We start from the raw sequence: 24,215 nt of genomic DNA on the forward strand, positions 1-24,215 counted from the left end.
TAAGTAAACTAGAGTACCTCCAGTGGTCACAGGTTCCTTTTGCTGTCGTAACACATCACATGTATACTGCCACATTTGTAAACAAATATGGCGTCTGGAATCAGCTGGATGCAAGGTTCGTATAGCAGAAGAGAAGACATAATCGCAAAGTGCAAAGAATATACATCGTAACAACATTATTACAGAATAATTTTTCAAAGCATTTGGAGGTGTTTGTTTTGAGGTGTCGAATATATATGTGTGTGTGTACCTCAGGTGGTATATAAATATAATTTGAAAAGTTAAAACAGCTAAACATTCGCACTCGTTTACACAACCAGGTGAAATGTTAAAATGGCTTAAACTTCATACTTGATAATAACAATTAGGTGAAATGTTACAGACTTGAATTACAATGATCATATTGGCTACAGCAGTAAAATCATACACAGATGACACTCTTTGGAGAAAGAAAGAGAGAGAGAGAGAGAGAGAGAGAGAGAGAGAGAGAGAGAGGAATGAGTGAGTATATGAGAGCAAACATTTACATGGCAAGGAGTCTTAAGATTACATGTTTAGGCAGCTCATATATGCAACATGTAATCTTAAGACTCCTTGCCATGTAAATGTTTGCTCTCATATACTCACTCATTCCTCTCCCTCTCTTTCTCCAAAGAGTGTCATCTATGTATGATTTTACTGCTGTACCCAATATGATCATTGTAATTCAAGTCTGTAACATTTCACCTAATTGTTGTTATCAAGTATGAAGTTTAAGCCATTTTAACATTTCACCTGGTTGTGTAAACGAGTGCGAATGTTTAGCTGTTTTAACTTTTCAAAATTGGATTTATATACCACCTGAAGTACACACACATATATATTCGACACTTCAAAACAAACACCTCCAAATGCTTTGAACACTTATTCTGTAATAATGTTGTTACGATGTATATTCTTTGCACTTTGCGATTATGTCTTCTCTTCTGCTATATGAACCTTGCACCCAGCTGATTCCAGACGCCATATTTGTTTACAAATGTGGCAGTATACATGTGATGTGTTACGACAGCAAAAGGAACCTGTGACCACTGGAGGTACTCTAGTTTACTTATTAAAGTTTACCATTAGATATCAGTTTAATTTTTTGTCAAAAGTAATCCAAAACCATATTGTGAAATAGTGTCTTGTTTCTCCACAAGGCAGTGCCACAAGTTCGTCCAAAATCGTAACAGAACACACACACATATGTAATACTAACTAATGTAAATCCACCCGATGATGGAGGTTTAAACGTTCGAAACGCGTCATGGAAAAAATAAAACGGTGACTGGTAACAGTAAACGTGTTGTTTCATTTAATGTCAGTAACAGTCACGGTAAAGCGTAACCTAAAAATGTTCGCATTTAAACAAGTACTTCGTTTCTATTACTGGCAGCTTGGGATTATCAGGTTCAGTAAACAGTGCAATGGAATATAGGAGACCAGCCTTTACTAATAACTTCAGTAACATGGAAATGACACTCACATCGCCTAAACAAGTAGTAGCATCATAAAATCCTTAAACTCAGGAAAGTATTGTAGTGGTTATGACAACATATCAATGAAGCTAATCAAAGAGTGCTCATGTGAGTTGAATTCTATCTTATGTTATTTGTGTAATCAATATCTTATGAGTGGAACATTTCCAGAGTGGCTAAAATACACTGAAGTTAAGCCGCTTCACAGGAGGAGGATACAGAGATATTGGTAAACTATTGAACAGTTTCACTTTTGCTGGATTTTTCAAAAATATTTGGAAAGGTCATGTTCAAGCTTCTTCTTAAGCATCTAGCTGCAAATAATATACTGTCCAAGTCAAAGTTTGGGTTCCTTAAGGGTTCTGATACACAGAAGGCTATTTACATGTACAGTGAGAATGCATTTAATTCATTATATAACAAATTAAGAGCTACTGGCATTTTCTGTTACTTGTCAGTAGCCTCTGACAGTGTGACATACAGCATTCTCGTAACTATATTAGAATATTATTGTGTCACTGGCTGTGCTACAAAATGGTTCGTCTTACCTAACTAACAGGAAACAAAGGGTACCTGTGCAGTAAGCTGTCATCATCTGATTGGGAATTAATTACATGTGGTGTTCCTCAAGGTTCCATCTTGGGTCCATTGCATTTTCTGGTGTACATTAGTGACGTCTCAATTGTTACAGTGCCAGACGCAGTTTGTTTTGCTTGTAGATGATAGAAACATTGCAATAAATAGCAAGTCAAATACAGACTTAGAAATGGCTGCTAATAAAATTTTCAATGACAGTAAACATTTCAAAGCTGATTCACTGTCATTAAATTTTGCAACAACTCACTACATGCACTTCAGAACCTGTAAGAGATTTCCTTCCAGCAAGTGAATAACATGAAGATATAGAAAACGTTGACAGTGTTAAATTTCTGGGAGTACAACTGCACAATAAATTTAGTTGGGAAGGGCATACCGTAGGAATGCTGAAGTGCCTACACAAGTCTGTATTTGCAGTGAGAAAGATGTCAGACGTACGAGACATAAATGTAAAAACTTTGCATACTTTCATTCTATTATGTCATACAGGATCATATTCTGGGGTAACTACTCAAACCGAGCAAAAGTTTTTTAGCATGCAAAAGCATGTAATAAGACTCGTTTGTAGTGTAAATTCAAGAACTGCATGCATAAATCTGTTCAAGGAACACTGTATTCTGAACACTGCTTTAAACAGAGTTCGAAAGACTTTTTGATAGGAACTTCTACTCTACACATGAGTATCGTAACAGGGGTTGTTAGACCAGCTTACATAAACATGTCTGTCAGATTTCGGTTGTGACAGCATTTGGTCACTATAATCAAGATTAGGCATTTTGTATACAATAAATTTATTAAAAGTTGCATTACTACATTTCATTCTGACCACGTACTAATTCTGTAAACATTAGCAGTTCCAGAATGAGATTTTCGCTCTGCAGCGGTGTGTGCACTGATATGAAACTTCCTGGCAGATTAAAACTGTGTGCCGGACCGAGACTCGAACTCGGGACCTTTGCCTTTCGCGGGCCAGTGCTCTACCAACAGAGTTACCCAAGCATGACTCACGCCCCGTCCTCACAGCTTTACTTCTGCCAGTACATCTCCTACCTCCAAATTTAACAGAAGCTCTCCTGCGAACCTGCAGGCACACAGTTTTAATCTGCCAGGAAGTTTCATTAGCAGTTCCAATTTACTGTAATGTATTCACATATTTTGACAATCTCCTGACAAATGATCACGGTAGTGAATATTATATTAAAATGTTTTACATTTTTGCATTATATTTTCTAACCTGTTCCACAGCCATGAGAATCGTCTCATTTTTGGGTCTGTGGAATGAAAACTGAATCTAATCTAAAATACTTCAGTCTATCAGACAGCTAAACCATGCAATTCAATGCCTGTTAAACAAAGATTTTAAAAAGCTCAGGACTTGCTTGCTTAGCAGTACAATACCTTTATTTAATATCTTCTTTGGTTTTCCAGTAGCAGCACTGCTGTGCAGAAATGTTGGTGTTTTCCTCAGAAGATCAAACTGTTCGTCTTCCTCTGGGACATCACCTGATTTCTTTGGTGATTTGCTGTACGTCTTACTAGGTGGTGTAATATGCGGCTCTAAAAGTTAAACAAAAATGGTGTACTCAGGTGTTAGTTCATGTACTTGTCACATACATAATGTACAAAATGGTTAATATTTTTCAATGATGGATGGCAATGGACCAAACTTACATGTCACATGCTGTACTATGAAAGTAGGTTTAACTGAGTTTCCCCTCATTATTCAGAGGTAAAGACAGGGAACTTGGACTCATTACATCCAGTCTCAAATTTCTCAGTCAAAGAATACACTTTCAAAGAGAGTAAGACAAACAGTCTCATGTGTTCTATGTCTTACAACTTAGCTAATCTACAAAATATGGGATAAGGAAACTTCAAATTTATTAGAAATGAAACAGCGTTCCAAGAGTGTCCATAAGACGACAAAATCTGGAAACCTTTCCAATCTTAGTGGATTTTAAGAAAGTAAAAAACTGTCTACCAAATATAATGAGAGGTATGTGAGACTCAGAATCTCTAATACCTCCCTTGAAGTTATTTTATATATACCACAATAAAAATGAAGCAAAAACGTTTGCTACAGTGTAGTTGGCAACTGTCACATGGCTGAAAGCAAATGCTTCAAAATTACTGAAACGTCCCTCTGTTGTGCATAAGGCTCCTGAAGCAGTAAATAAAATTCAGCGAACAGTAATCTAGTAGTCGACAAGTAATTTATTTCTCACGAAAAACTCATTTGCATGATGACACAATCTTCTGGCCAATAATGCCATATAATCATTTCATTTCATTTCAACCAGTTACAACTATGACAAAGCAATTCGCAAATTGGATGACATTTTTCATGAAAATAAACGAATAGGGGAAAAAAGCCATTAACAATATATAAGGTGGTTAGTGTTTTGAGTGAAAAAGACATACTTTAGGTTACTGTTTATATACAATGCTGGCCATTGCAATTGCAGCACAGAACTAATGCCAAATTTGCAGAAACTGTATTACATGCTTAGATATGCAAATTATTAGCATTTCATCCCAAAGACATGAAGCAGGTGGTAATAGTACAGCCACCTACATTCTGCGTATAAAGAAAGATTACATAGTGGGTTTGTCATCCAAAAATTGGGTTTGAATGAAGAGTTTACAAGTGAAAAAAACTGTTGTCAGAACACACAGGACGTGTACTGCAATGAAAGTGTTTTTTTCCCGTGACTGGTGGTGGATCTTAATTGACCGAGTAAAAGAATTAAAAGTTGGCAATAACTGTAGATGTAGGAAAAAAAAGGTTGTTTACTGTGACTATAAGATTAGCACCTAAGCTGTCGTTCATGAAATCTCACATGCATGCGGCCCCTCCCCCCTCACTGTTCATCTCCTCCTTCCCTTCCTCCTCCCCTCTCTCACAGACCATGAGACAAGTTTATTGTTACAATCAATGAAAACTTGATTGGGAACTGAAGTTTCTTAAAACATATGGGGGAATTAGTAGAGATAATTGGTTAGTGATCTCTCTTGCAGCTGAATCTGTGAGGATAGTAGTTTCAATGACAGTATTCTGCATAGTTAAATCTGCCAATATTTAGGATTATGAAGTTTTGCTTGATACAAATTCTGCAGTAGTATTCAATAACATGACAGTAAGCCATACACAGAACTTTTGTATCACCTGTCAGAACTGACGTTCATGAAGAAAACGGAACAGCATACAGATGTGAACACACTTTTTGTTTAAAATTATATATATATATATAAAAAGCAAAGATGATGTGACTTACCATACGAAAGTGCTGGCAGGTCGATAGAAACACAAACAGACACATACATACACACAAAATTCAAGCTTTCGCAACAAACTGTTGCCTCATCAGGAAAGAGGGAAGGAGAGGGAAAGACGAAAGGAAGTGGGTTTTAAGGGAGAGGGTAAGGAGTCATTCCAATCCCGGGAGCGGAAAGACTTATCTTAAGGGGAAAAAAGGACGGGTATACACTAGCACACACACACACACACACACACACACACACACACACACACACACACACACACACACACGTATCCATCCACACATATGCAAACACAAGCCGACATATTTAAAGACCAAAGTCTTATATATATATATATATGAGGAGGAAGTAGCAGCCCCGGCAGTCAGTGAACTCCTAACGACGATGGTGGAGATGGTCATCGAAAGCTCAAGGATTTTATTCAAATTGAAGCGTCTTGAAAACCGAGAACGTTTTATTCATGTATGCCGTCGCGGAAGACTCCGACGATACATCCATCTGACTGATTATTTAGAGAGCCTCATGTAAAACTCAGAAGTTAGTCAAGAACATCACGAGATTTTTATATATTGGAGATGCTGACTCACAGATAGGCTCAATAAAAAGACTGTCACAAATAATGCTTTCAGCCATTAAGGTCTTTGTCAGCAATAGACTAGACACCACACACACACACACACACACACACACACACACACACACACAACCACACTGTGGGTAGCAGCAGCACTGGTGCATGATGGGAGTGGTTACTGGGTGGTGGTAAGGAGGAGGCTGGGGCAGGGAGGGGGAGAGATAGTATGGTGGGGGTGGCAGACAGTGAAGTATTGCTGGTTAGACGGTGGGCAGGGGAGAGCTATGGGGGTAGTAGAAAAGGAAAGAATTAAAAAGACTGGACGTGATGGCGGAATGATGGCTGTGTAATGCGAATGACAACAGGGAAGAGGCTGGATAGGTGAGGACACTGACTAACAAAATTTGAGGCCAGGAGGGTTGCGGGGACATAGGACATATTGCGGGGAAAGTTCCCGCCTGCACAATTCAGGAAAGCTGGTGTTGGTGGGAAGGATCCATATGGCACAGGCTGTGAAGCAGTCATTGAAATGAAGGACGCCATATTTGGCAGTGTGTTCGGCAACAGGATGGTCCATTTGTTTCTTGTCCACAGTTTGTCGATGGCCATTCATACAGTCAGACAGCTTGTTGGTTGTCAATGCCCACATAGAATGCAGTACAGTGGTTGCAGCTTAGCTTCTAGATGACATACTGGTTTTGCAGGTAGCCCTGCCTTTGACGGGATAGGTGATGTTAGTGACCGGACTGGAGTAGGTAGTGGTGGGAGGATGTATGGGACAGGTCCTTCATTTAGGTCTATTGCAGGGGGTATGACTGTGAGGTAAGGGTTTGGGAGCAAGGGTTGTGTAAGGATGGATGAGTATATTGTATAGGTTTGGATGAGTATATTGTATAGGTTTGGTGGACTATGGAATACCACCATGGGAGGGGTGGGAAAGATGGTGAGCAGGACATTTCTCATTTCCGGGCACGACGAGAGGTATCTGAAACCCTGGTGGAGAATGTAATTCAGTTGCTCCAGTCCTGGATAGTACTGAGTTACAAGGGGAATGCTTCTCTGTGGCTGGCATGTGGGGCTTTGGGAGGTGGTGGGAGATACTCTCAACCACTTACATCATGGCTCATATCCATGTAATAGAAGTAGATGCAAGACCTGTGCCTTACATCCTCCTAGCACCACCTACTCCAGTCTGGTCACTAACATCATCTATCCTATCAAAGGCAGAGCTACATTTGAAACAAGTCATGTGATTTACAAGCTAAGCTGCAACCACTGTGCTGTATTCTATGTGGGCGTAACAACCAACATAGCTGTCTGTCCGCATGAATGGCCATCAACAAACTGTGGCAAATAAACAAGTGGACCATCCTGTTGCTGAACACATTGCCATACATGACATCCTTTATTCAATGACTGCTTCACAGCCGGTGGCATATGGATCCTTCCCACCAACACCACCTTTTCTGAATTGCGCAGGCGGGAACTTTCAATGCAATACATCTTATGTCCCTGTAACTCTCCTGGCCTCAACTTTTGTTAGTCATGTCCTCACCCATCTGGCCTCTTCCCTGTTGTCATTCGCATTATACAGCCGTTATTCCATCATCACGTCCAGTCTTTTTACTTCTCTTCTTTTCCACTATCCCAGCCCCCACCTCTCCCCTGCCAACCGTCCAACCAGCAGCACTTCACCGTCCCTCCCCCTCCCCGCCTCAGCTTCCTCCTTACCACTACCCAGTCGCCACTCTCATCATGCACTGGTGCTGCTGCTCGCAATGTGGTTTCAACTGCCTGAGACTGCAGTTGCATGTGTGAGTTGCGTCTGTGCATGTCCACGTGTGTGTGTGTGTGTGTGTGTGTGTGTGTGTGTGTGTGTGTGTGTGTGATCTATTTTTGATGAAAGCCTTACGGGCTGAAAGCTTTATATGTGACAATCTTTTTGTTGTACCTATCTGCAACTCAGCACCTCTGCTATATGGAGAGTAGCAACTTTTCTTTTCATAATACTGTTACGTTCCATCCTATATTTTCCTGTGTTTGATTTTTGCCCGACGGCTTTTCTTCGATCCTAACCCAGTGCTGTTTTCCTTTGTTACTATTTTCTTATGCATCACTATACTCAATATCCATCCTTCATTCTCTTCTTTCCTGTGTTTCTCTTGTCGCCTTACAAACCACACTGCATACTCTACTTACAAGCCACACTGTATCAACTGCCTCGGCTACGCACAACAGATGGCTACAAGACCATACTGATTGTTTTCGTGCGGCATCGTATGTCCCACATTACTCCTTCCGATATAATTAGTCCTATTCTTTCAAACTGATCACTCTCCCTGCTTCAGTCTTCCATATTTTGGCTTCTTACTTCCCGAAGGGCCTTGCCACACAATCTTGTATCTCATCCTACAAACCCACCCCCCCCCCCCCCCCCTCTTTCTCCGTTATATACCAGTTTGCACCCACTAATTCCACCTCATCCAGTCACATCTGCTGTCCTCCTTCTTCACACTTATCCATGCTCAGACTGGCTACCCACTAAATATGTATTTTTTATTATTTATTCATTACTTGTTCTTTGTGATATCTCGCCAATTTTAGTGAGTTTTCACTATCGTCAACTCCCTCAGATTTCACCTTGTTTCCCCCTTTTGCATCCATTTCATCCTTTTCGTGAATTTTCACACGCATTTGTGAAATTTTTCGGATGTAATTCAACATTATTTACATAATTTTTCACATTTTTTCCTCCACCATGGATCCTTGGTCCTTCCATCTGCGTCAATACAGAAAAGAAAAGTTTCCTTAGCCCTAGCTCTCACCAACTTAGTCCAACAAAACCATATCAACAAAGCCCAAACCTCCTTGAAGAACCTTCTCTCCATCTGCAAAATTCTCCTGCTATGCAATCCCAAATTTCTGGAACCCATAACACTCCATGAAACTCTTGGGCTGCAGGAACTTGAGCAACAAGCACAACACTGCCTCAAAAAGCTCTCCATCCTGTTCACTTCCTACTCCCACCTTGGAGTACCACTGTCCAACACCTCTACAACCACATCCAAACCTCTCCCACATGCCCTCACAGCTGACAAACCCTGTCTCTCAGGCCTACTACACTTACCCCATCCTCCAAAACTCCCTCCCACCACCACACAGAAACCAGAACCTAAACAGACCCATAACACAGTCATGAACCTTTCCTCCAGAAGCATTAGCCCCACAGAAATATCAGTCATTTGCAAAGGCCTCACCTTTTGCCCCATTCCCAAATTCAATCATGCAGGACTTGTTAAAGACCTCCTCTCCTTCTCCCCGACCCTACAGCTGAAACACTTTTTTCCCACCAACCCTACCAATCAGACTCACCAAAGACCAATACTGAAACCTGCCTAACTCAGTTCACTCCCCCATCCAACTGTGAGCCACCCCCACTGCCCCCAAATCACCACCTGTTAACTTTCCAGAATTTCTTAACCTTGAACCTTGCCTCACCATAATTCCCCAAATCCCCCAACATGCAAACTAACCTTACATCCACACAAAAAACTGCAGTCCACCATCTAAAAACAGATCCCGACCTTATAATCCTACCTATGGACAAAGGCTCCACCATTGTTGTTTTGAACTGCAAGATTATCTGGCAGAGGCACTCTGCCAGCTGTCCGATACTTACACCTAAAAACCTTGCCACAGTGGCCCCATTCCAAAAATCCGGCAGGATCTTCAGTCATTACTCATTTACTTAGGCCCACCCCACAACCTCTCCCCGGAGTCCATCTCTCTACTCACACCTATCACTCTCTCCACTCCTACCTTCTATATTCTTCCTAAAATCCATAAACCTAAACACCCAGGATGCCCCATTGTGGCTGGTTACTGTGCCCCCATTAAGAGAATCTCTGCTCTCGTAGACCATCACCTTCAACCTCTCACTCAGAACCTACCCTCCTACGTAAAAGATACCAACCATTTCCTCCACCGACTCTCCACAGCTCCTGTCCCTTTATCACAGAGTGCCCTACTCATTCATCACTATTGATGCCACCTCCCTTTACACTAACGTTCGTAATGCCCATGGCCTTACCACTACCTTTCCCAACGTCCGACAGATTCCAAACCAACAACCTCCTTCCTAGTCGCCATGACCAACTATATCCTCACCCACAATTACTTCTCCTTTGAAGGCATTATGTACAAACAAATATGGGATTCAGCATGGGCACCTGTTTGGCACCATCCTGTGCCAACCTATTCATGGGCCATCTAGAGTAATCCTTCCTAAAAACCCAAAATAGAATCCTAAAATCCTCACCTGGTTCAGATTCATTGATGGCATCTTCGTGCTCTGGATCAAGGGTGAGGACACCCTAGCCATATTCCTCAACAACTTCTTCCCCATTTGCTTCACCTGGTCCTACTCCAATCCAACAAGCCACCTTCCTAGATGTTGTCTTACACCTCAACGATGGGTACATTAGTACCTCCGTCAAATAATGAACCTACTAACTGCCAGCAATACTTCCACTTCGAAAGCTGCCACCCATTCCACGCCAAGAAATCCCTTCCGTATAGCCTAGCCAACCGTGGTCGTCGCATCTGCAGTGAAGAGCGGTCCCCTAAAATATACCGATGGTCTCACTGAAGCCTTCACAGGTCATAATTATCCTTCCAACCTTGTACAAAAACAAATTTCCCATGCATTATCTTTCCAGTCTCCCATCACTTCCCAAAGCCCCACAGTCTGGCAACAGAGGAGCATTCCTCTCATAACTCGCTACCACCCAGGACTGGAGCAACTGAATTATTGTCCACTGAACCTACACAATATACTTGTCCATCCTTACACAACTCTTGCGCACACGTGCGTATGTGTTGTTGACGAAGGCCTTAATGGCCGAAAGCTTAATCTGTGACAGTCTTTTTGTTGTGCCTATCTGCGACCCAGCATCTCCACCATATGGTGAGTACGAACTTTCCTTTTCATAGTATTATTGTATATCCGAAAACATTTATTAGACTAACGTGTAAAAATATGAATAAATCAGTCGAAAATTTTTCAAAATTTTTGTTAACAACATCACACATCAACTTCTCTTTGTTGAGTAGTATAGATTTTAAATATATATTTGCATGTTACATACATTAAAATATTACAGCCTATGTGTGTCCAAAGGTTCAAGGGTAACAACATTAAAATCTGACTTTTGCGCAAGGTAGAAGAGCTTTCGAAGATGCTTTAACTATTTCATGGTTTCTTTTAAGAGGAAAATACTGCTTGTTATTAATAATTGACAAGGAAATGCTTTGCACTGGTCACTACAGAAATTGGATGGGTTTTAAATGTCTGAACAATTAAGGAGGAGTGTACTAAAGCAAAATTCTGGACATCAACAGCTTGGAAATGTTTAAAGCTACAATGAATAGCTTAACAAGAATCATAGGATGTTATCATGATTTTATCAAGTGACTAATCAATCAGATTGAATATGACAATGAAACAATTAGCAAATCTTTTGTAAGTACTAAACAGCTGATAGCCAAGAGCAGCTAAAGGAAAACTAGTATGTTGAACTTGTGAGACTGTTCAAGTATTCCGGAATTTTTAAAATTTGCTTGACTAATGTATATTACTCTGAGGAAGGTTATGTAAGTGGAACCAAAATAAAAGTAATTGGGAGAAACAGCAAAAAGATAATACTGCTACTTATATTTATGAATTGAATTATGGTCAAATGACACACAATGTATCTCAAAATTTTAATAACAACTGGATGGTGGCACCAAATTACACAGATAACCCAAGTGTGTTATGCAAGTATGAAGGGACAATGAATTTGGCAGAGTCTATGGCTTAGGTTCTCATTACTGTCAGTAACAAAGCACACACTAATCCTAGGAGAGACAAGAAACTATTAACCAATCTATGTTTGCATGATGTCAGGAGAGAGTGTTGTTAAGAGATACCACACTGGAAGAAAGGGAAATGGATAATTAAGTTCAGTTGTGACCTAATGTCAAAGACCAAATAAATGATAAACTGACTTTCCTTACTCATTCAGGGTGCGATGTTTGTCTGTTAGATATATATATATAACTTGCTAGACTAGAGTACAAGACTGGAGGGTGGCAGTGTCTTGGCCAATCAAAGCAGTCTAACTACAAGGGACAGTTGAAGCTGGAGCAAAATTTTTTCTGAGAATGAGGAGTACAGCATAAGCTATGATGGAACACACAAGTGCTTCAAATTTAACAGCGAATATATAATCGCGTGATGGTTATGTAAACTGGGGAATTGTGGTAGAAAAATCAAAACTCAAACCACAGATTATTGAACTGTCAAGGTAAAAAATCAAAACTCTCACATTTCACATAAAAGGTGACAAAAAAAACAATCTGAAAGAGTAATGCAAAGTAAAGAGAAAGATTTTTGACCCATGCAGGGTTGGGTTGGGTGGGGTTGGGTTGGTTTGGGGAAGGAGACCAGACAGCGAGGTCATCGGTCTCATCGGATTAGGAAATGAAGTCGGCCGTGCCCTTTCGAAAGAACCATCCTGGCATTTGCCTAGAGTGATTTTGGGAAATCACGGAAAACCTAAATCAGGATGGCTGGACACGGGATTGAACCGTCGTCCTCCCGAATGTGAGTCCAGTGTGCTAGCCACTTTTGTCGAATGTATTCTGTTATCAATTATGCTCCTTCTCCATGAACCATGGACCTTGCCGTTGGTGGGGAGGCTTGCGTGCCTCACCGTAGGTGCAACCACTACGGAGGGGTATCTGTTGAGAGGCCAGACAAACGTGTGGTTCCTGAAGAGGGGCAGCAGCCTTTTCAGTAGTTGGATGGGCAACAGTCTGGATGATTGACTGACCTGGCCTTGCAACATTAACCAAAACGGATTTGCTGTGCTGGTACTACAATGGGCGGGGACTACTCAAAAGGACGTCGTTATCAGGAAAAAGAAAACTGGCGTTCTACGGATCGGAGCGTGGAACGCCAGGTCCCTTAACCGGGCAGGTAGGTTAGAAAATTTAAAAAGGGAAATGGATGGGTTAAAGTTAGATATAGTGGGAATTAGTGAAGTTCGGTGGCAGGAGGAACAAGACTTTTGGTCAGGTGAATACAAGGTTATAAACACCAAATCAAACAGGGGTAATGCAGGAGTAGGTTTAATAATGAATAAAAATAGCTACTACAAACAGCATAGTGAACACATTATTGTGGCCACGATAGACATGAAGCCCACGCCTACCACAATAGTACAAGTTTATATGCCAACTAGCTCTGCAGATGATGAAGAAATTGAAGAAATGTATGACGAGATAAAAGAAATTATTCAGGTAGTGAAGGGAGACGAAAATTTAATAGTTATGGGCGACTGGAATTCGAGAGTAGGAAAAGGGAGAGAAGGAAACATAGTAGGTGAATATGGATTGGGGCTAAGAAATGAAAGAGGAAGCCACCTGGTAGAGTCTTGCACAGAGCATAACTTAATCATAGCTAACACTTGGTTCAAGAATCATGAAAGAAGGCTGTATACATGGAAGAATCCTGGAGATACTAGAAGATATCAGACAGATTATATAATGGTAAGACAGAGATTTAGGAACCAGGTTTTAAATTGTAAGACATTTCCAGTGGCAGATGTGTACTCTGACCACAATCTATTGGTTATGAACTGTAGATTGAAACTGAAGAAACTGCAAAAAGGTGGGAATTTAAGGAGATGGGACCTGGATAAACTAAAAGAACCAGAGGTTGTACAGAGTTTCAGGGAGAGCATAAGGGAACAATTGACAGGAATGGAGGAAAGAAATACAGTAGAAGAAGAATGGGTAGCTTTGAGGGATGAAATAGTGAAGGCAGCCGAGGATCAAGTAGGTAATAAGACGAGGGCTGGTAGAAATCCTTGGGCAACAGAAGAAATATTGAATTTAATTGATGAAAGGAGAAAATATAAAAATGCAGTAAATGAAGCAGGCAAAAAGGAATACAAACGTCTCAAAAATGAGATCGACAGGAACTGCAAAATGGCTAAGCAGGGATGGCTAGAGGACAAATTTAAGGATGTAGAGGCTTATCCCACGAGGGGTAAGATAGATACTGCCTACAGGAAAATTAAAGAGACCTTTGGAGAAAAGAGAACCACTTGTATGAATATCAAGAGCTCAGATGGAAACCCTGTCCAAACCAAAGAAGGGAAAGCAGAAAGGTGGAAGGAGTAGAGGGTCTATACAAGGGCGATGTACTTGAGGACAATATCATGGAAATGGAAGAGAATGTAGATGAAGATGAAATGGGAGATACGATACTGAGTGAGGAGTTTGACAGAGCACTGAAAGACCTGAGCCGAAACAAGGCCCTGGGAGTAGACAACATTCCATTAAAACTACTGACGGCCTTGGGAGAGCTAGTCCTGACAAAACTGTACCATCTAGTGAGCAAGATGTATGAGACAGGTGAAGTACCCTCAGACTTCAAGAAGAATATAATAATTCCAATCCCAAAGAAAGCAGGTGTTGACAGATGTGAAAATTACCGAACCATCAGTTTAATAAGTCACAGCTGCAAAATACTAACACGAATTCTTTACACACGAATGGAAAAACTGGTAGAAGTCGACCTCGGGGAAGATCATTTTGGATTCCATAGAAATATTGGAACACGTGAGGCAATACTGACCTTACGACTTATCTTAGAAGAAAGATTAAGGAAAGGCAAACCTACGTTTCTAGCATTTGTAGACTTAGAGAAAGCTTTTGGCAATGTTGACTGGAATACTCTCTTTCAAATTCTGAAGGTGGTAGGGGTAAAATACAGGGACCTATTTACAATTTGTACAGAAACCAGATGGCAGTTGTAAGAATCGAGGGGCATGAAAGGGAGGCAGTGGTTGGGAAAGGAGTGAGACAGGGTTGTAGCCTCTCCCCGATGTTATTCAATCTGTATATTGAGCAAGCAGTAAAGGAAACAAAAGAAAAATTCGGAGTAGGTATTAAAATCCATGGAGAACAAATAAAAACTTTGAGGTTCGCCGATGACATTGTAATTCTATCAGAGACAGCAAAGGACTTGGAAGAGCAGTTGAACGGAATGGACAGTGTCTTGAAAGGAGGATATAAGATGAACATCAACAAAAGCAAGACAAAGATAATGGAATGTAGTCGAATTAAGTCGGGTGATGCTGAGGGAATTATATTAGGAAATGAGACACTTAAAGTAGTAAACAAGTTTTGCTATTTGGGGAGTAAAATAACTGACGATGGTCGAAGTAGAGAAGATATAAAATGACTGGCAATGGCAAGGAAAGCGTTTCCGAAGAACAGAAATTTGTTAACATCGAGTATAGATTTAAGTGTCAGGAAGTAGTTTCTGAAAGTATTTGTATGGAGTGTGGCCATGTATGGAAGTGAAACATGGACGATAAATAGTTTGGACAAGAAGAGAATAGAAGCTTTCGAAATGTGGTGCTACAGAAGAATGCTGAAGATTAGATGGGTAGATCACATAACTAATGATGAAGTATTGAATAGGATTGGGGAGAAGAGGAGTTTGTGGCACTACTTGACTAGAAGAAGGGATCGGTTGGTAGGACATGTTCCGAGGCATCAAGGGATCACAAATTTAGCATTGGAGGGCAGCGTGGAGGGTAAAAATCATAGAGGGAGACCAAGAGATGAATACACTAAGAGATTCAGAAGGATGTGGGTTGCAGTAAGTACTGGGAGATGAAGCAGCTTGCACAGGATAGGATAGCATGAAGAGCTGTATCAAACCAGTCTCAGAACTGAAGACCACAACAACAACAACAACAACAACAACATCAATTATGCCCACTAATTCCAGCGTTTTTTACATTTTTGTCCATTTCAGAGAACCATGTGGGTTTGGATTAAAACTGTTTCGTAAGTTGAAGATCAGCTTGGTTAGTCTGTTACTATTTGTGTCCATAAAAATGTAGTCTTCTTTTCCTCATTACATCAGTTACCTTTTCCATTAGTAGAACTCCCAGTTTGATCTTAATCTGTGTTCAACATTAGTATCACTTCCAGGTAGCAGTATTATCCTTAGAATTCTTCTTTCAACATATTCCAGTTTATCAAGATCCCAAAATCTTGTGCTTCTGCTGCATACGGTACTTCAGGCCTTACCACTGTTAGACAGTATCCTAGCTTTGCATTCCAGGACAAAGATTTTTTGTTATATATGCTTTTTGTCATATCAAATGCCCTTTCCATTTTACGTACTCTGTTTTCTAGTCTTACCTTTTCTTATGTATTTCTTTTTTTTTTTATAGCTATTCTCCCAGGTATTTAACTCAGTTTGTTTCAGACATTGTGTTATAAATTAATAAGATTTTGGGGTCCATCAATGATATTTGTCACCTTTTGTTAGCTTCTCTCTGTAGTTCTGCGAATTGTTCTTTAGTACTATCCAGTGAGTAAGCCAAAAAATCTATGGTATTTTTATTTGTGTTTCTACCTTGTTGAACACCCTTCGTATTGATGGATTTCCTTCATTATGTATCTAAGGCAATATTGAAAAGTCTTGACAAACCATCTCATCTTTCTACTCCTCTCTTTCAAAGGCTTGACAGTTCCCCCATAAATTTTCTTTTGTTGTTGTGTTTGTTAAGTTTCCTTTAATGACTTCTGTTTTATTACTATCAAGTCCAAATCCCTTTACAAAGTTAATCAGTGCATTCCTACAAACTGAGTCACAGTCCTTTCTTTGCTCTACAAAACTTATCACATATGTCAAGTTTCTGATTTTCCTCATTTCTATTATGTTCTTTAGATTTAGTATTAGCTCTGCACAAAAACATGGAACAGTTATACGATCACCTTGTTGTCCGTCTGTCTGTCCGACTGTTAAAGACTTTTTCTCAGTAACGGGTAAATGGATCAACTTGAAATTTACGTCACATACAAACGTCTGAGTTACCTTGGTGGTATAGTAAATGGAAGTTTCTAATTCAATGGAGTCAAAAGATGTGTCGATTTACTTCACACATTTCGATACTAACTCACACATCAAAATCTAGAATCATGAAATTTGGCAAGCAGCAAGCTTTACAGCATAAGTAAAGGGGGGAAAAATCCTAAAAGTGTTAATTTGTAATTATATCACAGGAAAAATGTAGTTCTTTGTCATTTGTTATCCTACTGCAAACTTAAAATCAAAACATTCTCAAACAACTTAGAATTCCCGGGATGCAATATCTTGCCAGTGTCAATGTTGATAACACCGTTAAAATCAAGAGTCTCAATTCCCAGGATGGATGAACTGGCTGTTGTTGTTTGTTGTTGTGGTCTTCAGTCCTGAGACTGGTTTGATGCAGCTCTCCATGCTACTCTATCTTGTGCAAGCTTTTTCATCTCCCAGTACCTACTGCAACCTACATCCTTCTGAATCTGCTTAGTGTATTCATCTCTTGGTCTCCCTCTACGATTTTTACCCTCCACGCTGCCCTCCAATACTAAATTGGTGATCCCTTGATGCCTCGGAACATGTCCCACCAACCGATCCCTTCTTCTGGTCAAGTTGTGCCACAAACTTCTCTTCTCCCCAATCCTATTCAATACTTCCTCATTAGTTATGTGATCTACCCATCTAATCTTCAGCATTCTTCTGTAGCACCACATTTCAAAAGCTTCTATTCTCTTCTTGTCCAAACTATTTATCGTCCCTGTTTCACTTCCATACATGGCTACACTCCATACGAATACTTTCAGAAATGACTTCCTGACACTTAAATCAATACTGGATGTTAACAAATTTCTCTTCTTCAGAAACGCTTTCCTTGCCATTGCCAGCCTACATTTTATATCCTCTCTACTTCGACCATCATCAGTTATTTTGCTCCCCAAATAGCAAAACTCCTTTACCACTTTAAGTGCCTCATTTCCTAATCTAATTCCCTCAGCATCACCCGACTTAATTAGACTACATTCCATTATGAACTGGCTATACACATATTTACATTTCCACAGAACCCTTTGGAGCGTGCGTCCTCTCACACCTGGCCAATTTCTTATGTAGTGGATGTATTAGTGCTGACATCCATTTTGATGGTAAGCTGTTTGTTGTCCAGATTTCATTAATGATTTCTATTAGACATAGAGCAATTTTGTCAACTGGAGTGTTTCCTCAATTCAGCAACTATGTTGTCTGCTCCTCATGTTTTGATATTTTTAAACTGTTTTATGACTTCCCCGATTTCCTCTGTTGTTGGTGGTTTTGCATCTAGTTGTATTTGGATTATGTTATAAAAATGAAATTCTTCTTTTGGTGGACTGCAGCTTTGTAGTTCTTTGAAGTGGTCCACAAGAATTCTGCAGACTGTAAATCTGGACGTGCATACTTCTTTCACCTATTTTTGAATGTATTATAATAAGTTCCTTGGGTTGTTTGCTTAAAATGTGACTCAAGTGGCGTTAGTTAATATTTTAATCTTGTACTCTGATGTTTGAGACATTTTGATGCACATTTCCTCACTTCCATAAAATGTTCCTCCTCTTTGTAGTTTTTATTTGCAGTCATGATATTCCAAGTTCACTGCCTCTCTACAACTTGTTCATAACAACTGGTATTCCACCAGACATGTTTCCATTTCTCTTTAAGAGGAACAATTTGAATTTAATGACTGATAGGTAGTAGTCTGAATCTGAAGTGGCACTCTAAACAACATTGACACCGAGTACCTCCATTGCAGAGTGCCTACTTATAGCAATGTGTTAAGAGTTGTTTTTCACCATAAACTGGATTTGGTGATGTGTATGTAGTTTGGTTTCTAGGAAGTTTCTTTGAAGTATGTTGAGTTTAATACTACGTCATGCTGTCTGCACAGGCTTAAGATTGTTACTCTGTGTTGGTTCTTTTATGTGCTGGAATTTTCCTACCATGGACCTGTGCTCATGGTTTTTGACAAATCGTGCACTGAAGTCTCCAAGCAGTGATATAATGTTTAGCGACTCAATGTGATCTAGGGTGTTTGACACACGGTGCCAAAAATTGTTCTGTTTAGTCTTTCTGTGTTCTGCTTTTCTCATTTGTTGGTGCATGTATATTTAAAATAGTGTAAACTTTGTTTGATGATTTAAATGAAAGTGAAGAAAGTCTTTCTGCTGCTACTACTACTATTGTTGTTATTTGAGAAAGAACCTTTAAATAAGTGTTACAAACTAAAGAAATTTCATTTTACACATTATAAAGATAATATATTGTTTATCATCATATTCATATATCTATGAAGAGATTGTCCTTGAGAAAAACACCAGTACCTCATATCTCCTTCTCTCACTAGATGCAGTTGTGCATAGTGGCAATCACAAACCTGTTTGGCTGTGTGAGTATGCATGGTCTTTTGTTGTTTGTTTCTCTCTTTCTTTCCAAGGCTTCCCAACAGCTTGGCTGCTGGATTCAAGGGTCATAAGACTAGAAATGAATCCAGTCAAGTATTCTCCAATACATATTTAACACTTTCGCTGCGGCATCGGTGCAGGCGCAACTCTCCAGTGCGGGCCGGTAACACTCTGAAAGGGCAGGTACCACTCTGAGACGACGCTCCTAAGACACCCGAGTTACAGGCCGACATCAAGACCTTGTAAGATCCGTAGGATCACGTTCTATACTGACTTAATGATGACACCTACACTTAGAGGTTTCCATTTACAGATCCTAGATCCCTCTTTTGTATTTTTGCTCAGCAATATGTTGACTGCGTTATCGTTCGTTTCGTCACCTACAAGTAGCAACAATTCGTCTGTTACCAATAAACTGAAGAAATCCATAGCAGAATTGCCCACAGGATGAATTTGCAGAACTTATCCCTTCGTAAATGGGTGATACTGCATATTATGTGGTTCTTTATGCCAGGACTCACCTGGATTATCTCTGTGTGACAGATTGGGCTCTTTTTCGTCGTCGATTTCCACACAATCGTCTTGATTCGTATCGTCAGATTCAGAACTGTCACCAGACAGATTCGAAAGCTGTGCTTCCACACTATCATCACACTGCAATTCCTTTGCAGCCTCTAAATGACTGTCTCCGTGGTATGCCTCGTACTCACTACACAGAAAATCACTGTCTTCTAGTACACTAAGTAACTGTTCCTCTGTCAACTTAACACTTTTTCTGCTCCTTTTCACATTGGAAGGTCCAGGTGTTGGTTCATTAGCTGCCATTAGCAACAATATACATTCGATAACTGACCACACAAAACAAAAGTTTACACGCTTTGATGCTAGCTTAGACGCTGCAACTAAACTGAGTAATCCGACAGTGAGCGCGGACGCTTATAATCGTCAGCTGCACCGGCTCGTGGCTTGTTTTGACGCTCATAAGCGTGAACCGCAGCAAAAGTGTTAAAACACACATCCACGATGTGCACTAAATGCGGAATGGTGGAAGATAAAAATTAATTTAAAAAGAACAGAGTTATAGTTTACAAAACAAAAAATATGCAGCCGACTGATTATTAAGAGAAGCTGATCTGATAACTTCAGCGTAATTTGTTAAAATCTACTCCATATCTGTTGCAGGACTCTTGACACCACACAGAACTTTAAGAATTGTACCATATTAACATCAACACAATGTTATAGGGCAAGTTTTCTGTCAACCCTAGGGATGCCATCTTGCCAGTAGATTAAAATAAAGAAAACGGCAGGCCAGAAGATTATGAATTGGTTGGTCATCTCACCACATAAGCTAATCAGGCATAGACCTCTATTCTCAGTACTGCTAAGGGGAATTTCACCATTCCAATCTTTATGCCCAGACAAAATTTAACGTTAATTCGACCCCCGACCCCCCCCCCCCCCCCCCACGTCTTGTTTTTCCAGCATACTTGACATGATGCTCCAGGGTGTGTGCAACATAGTTATTAACTGAATACAAATTACAACACCATCTGCAGTTTTAGTTTTTAACACCATGACCAGATTCAGCCACCAGGGAAATTTTCAAGTGGTTCTCTTAACAAAAAATTATACATAATTTTACGAACAAAAATATATATGGAATAAGGTATATGCACAAACAGAAAGAAGCAACATGTTATTAACAAAGAGAGCATATTTGAATTTAATAATGTAAAACAAATAATGAATAACAACTTGTCCAAATTTTAAGAAGATAAAGTATAAGCTTATGAAACTAGCATTCAGCACTAATACACATGTTGACTGGCAAGACATATGAAGCGACAGAGCTTACACAGGGGAGGGATGTGTTTCAGAGATGGCCTGTACAGGCAGGGAAGGTGATAAGATCATAAGCAGAATGCTTAAAAGTAAAGCAAAATACAACTTAAAATTTACACAGAGACAATATCATAAAAAGAAGCAATAAGAAAAGCTGACAACTGAAAACACTCCAAGAACCTTGATGGAAGAAGTGTCACAGCTGGAAAGCCAAAGATCACAAACAAGCAGAATCAGCAAACCTCTCTCTGTATGCAAGCAATATGTAAAATGAGGTAAAGGCAACTACTCATCTAAGGCAAACTGATGTGTGGTGCATAGACACTCTTAACAGAAAACAGTGTTCACACTTGCTTTCGAGCTCTCTCTCTTTTTCCAGCAAAAGTACACTCAATCAACCATATGTTTGGATGATTTAGGACCAAATCAGTGCAGCAGCAAATGAGTCAGTAACACTAGGAAGAATTTTGTATAAATCATACATGGCCTAATTTTGACGATATTATGAAAAGGAAAGTTGATATCATATAGCACAGATGCTGAGTTGTAGATAGACACAACAAAAAGATTCTCACAATTAAGGTCTTTGGCCATTAAGGCCTTCGTCAACAGTAGAGGAAGGAGGCGCACGCGCACGCGCGCACACGCACGCGCGCGCGCGCGCGCGCACACGCGCACACACGCACGCACGCACGCACGCACGCACACACGCACACACGCACACACGCACACACGCACACACGCACACACGCACACACACACACACACGCACACACACACACACACACACAACTGCAGTCTCAGGCAACTGAAACCACACTGGCAGTTCAATATAACTGAATCCCTGATACAGGCACCACAGTCATGTTTGATTCAGTTAGTTAGTGGTATGTCCTTTTAATTGAATCAAACAGTATGAGTAAAATATTAGAACTGCTTGCAAATAATGCAAAAAGTTTGCATTCATTTAAGCAATTACCACGACACATTAACGCAGAAAAATTTCTTTGAAGTACTAAATAAGTACTGAGCTTAATAAGCACTAGCTCAGATTTAATTGATCTATAACATGAGCCAAGCAACTCAAAACGTTCAACGATCCTACTGCTTGAAAAACAAATGTTCAAGCGGCGTGGGCGACACAGAACATTTTAAATACCCATTTGTATGGGAATAACTAAGTCCAGACATTTCCACTGGAACTTATGTTCTCAATTCACATGCATCACCATAAAATCTTTAACACTATGACCAGCCACAAAAATTTTATAATATGAATTAAACTGAAAAGAACAGTACAGAACTATGCCACCTGAGGCTGAACTAGAAAAGTCTGCCTTCAGGACTGTTATGCACAATGGGTCTCTGAGTGAAATTTGCTTGTCCTTTCATATGTCGTTAATGGTCATATCTCCTTAATTTACACACTAAATACCCAGAACAAAGAAAATATAAGTCTGAAAAAATAAATAATCTATTTTGACATTACGTTCTTATTCTATAAGGACAATGTTCCCTATCTATCCTTTACTTAAGCTGGGCACTAATCCGCACTTTCTGCCTCAATATTACTATGAGAAGAGGTCACACTAACAGTTGAAATTGTAGGCTAACCTGTGTATATACTGCATAAGAAACAGAAACTGTAGTCTACATTGTATGGTATGCTGTAATTGGTTTTCTTTAATTTACTACCAGCTTCAAGTTATTAACTTACGTGAAAGATATGTCATTAGTGGAATATCAGCAATAAATACTTATTTGTTTGCCAAGCACTTTAATGCATTAGAAAAACAGAGGTAATCATAGCTTACAAAACAACAAGAGTGTTGTAGCACTTATAACTTACCCATTGCCAGCCTTTTTCTAACACCTGACACTTTTAAATGACAGCCTTTTAATAAAACATTAGTAACTACTCTAATATTTGCGCTACGTGGTGGATGCTGTTGTGCTGTTCAATTATTTCTAAAGGTGGTTTCTGATAATATCTGTTCCATAAACATCCACTGGAAGAGACCTGGAGACACTGGAAGATTTCAGATAGATTATGTAATGGTAAGACAGATAATTAGGAAACAGGTTTTAAATTCTAAGACATTTCCAGGGGCACGTGTGAAAAGTGACCACAACTTATTGGTAATGAATTGTAGATTAAAACTGAAGAAACTGCAAAAAGTTGGGCATTTAAGGAGGCGGGACCTGGATAAACTGAAAGACTCAGAGGTTGTAGACAGTTTCAGAGAGAGTATTACGGAACAATTAAGAAGAACGGGAAAGAAATACAGAGGATGATAGCTTTGAGAGCTGAAACACTAAAAGGCAGCAGAGGACCAAGTACGTAAAGAAACGAGGGCTAGAAGAAATCCTCGGTTAACAAAAGGGGTATTGAATTTAATTGATGAAAGGAGATAATATAAAAATGCAGTAAATGAAGCAGGCAAAAAAGAAAACAAATATCTCAAAAATGAGATAGACAGGAAGTGCAAAATGGCTAAGCACAGATGGCTAGAGGGCAAATGTATGGTTGTAGAGGCATATATCACTAGGGGTAAGATATATATTGCCTACAGGAAAATTAAAGAGACCTTCGGAGAAAAGAGAACCACTTGTATGAATATCACGAGCTCATATGGAAAACCAGTCCTAAGCAAAGAAGGGAAAGCAGAAAGGTGGAAGGAGTATATACAGGGTCTATCCAATGGTGATGTACTTTAGGGCAATATTACGCACATTGATGAAGATGAAATTGGGGATATGATACTGCATAACAAGGCCCTGGGAGTAGACAACATTCCAATAGAACTACTGATAGCCTCGAGAGAGCCAGCCATGACAAAACTCTACCATCCGGTGAGCAAGATGTATAAGACAGGTGAAATACCCTCAGACTTCAAGAAGAATATAATAATTCCAATCCCAAAGAAAGCAGGTGTTGACAGATGTGAAAATTACCGAACTATCAGTTTAATAAGTCGCAGCTGCAAAATACCAACACAAATTCTTTACAGACGAATGCAAAAACTGGTAGAAGCCAACCTTGGGGAATA

At 39.9% G+C, this 24,215-nt stretch overlaps 1 protein-coding gene across 1 annotated transcript in view; it reads right to left on the bottom strand.

The window, feature by feature from the left end:
• Window positions 1-24,215, bottom strand: part of LOC124606749 (disks large-associated protein 5-like) — a 168,092-nt gene that overhangs the window by 11,575 nt on the left and 132,302 nt on the right. The window contains exon 10 of the mRNA XM_047138795.1: window positions 3,495-3,653. Within this exon, the coding sequence (XP_046994751.1) occupies window positions 3,495-3,653 (159 nt within the window). The remainder of the gene's footprint in view (window positions 1-3,494; window positions 3,654-24,215) is intronic.

Source organism: Schistocerca americana, chromosome 3, assembly GCF_021461395.2.
Source record: "Schistocerca americana isolate TAMUIC-IGC-003095 chromosome 3, iqSchAmer2.1, whole genome shotgun sequence".
NCBI lineage: Eukaryota > Metazoa > Arthropoda > Insecta > Orthoptera > Acrididae > Schistocerca > Schistocerca americana.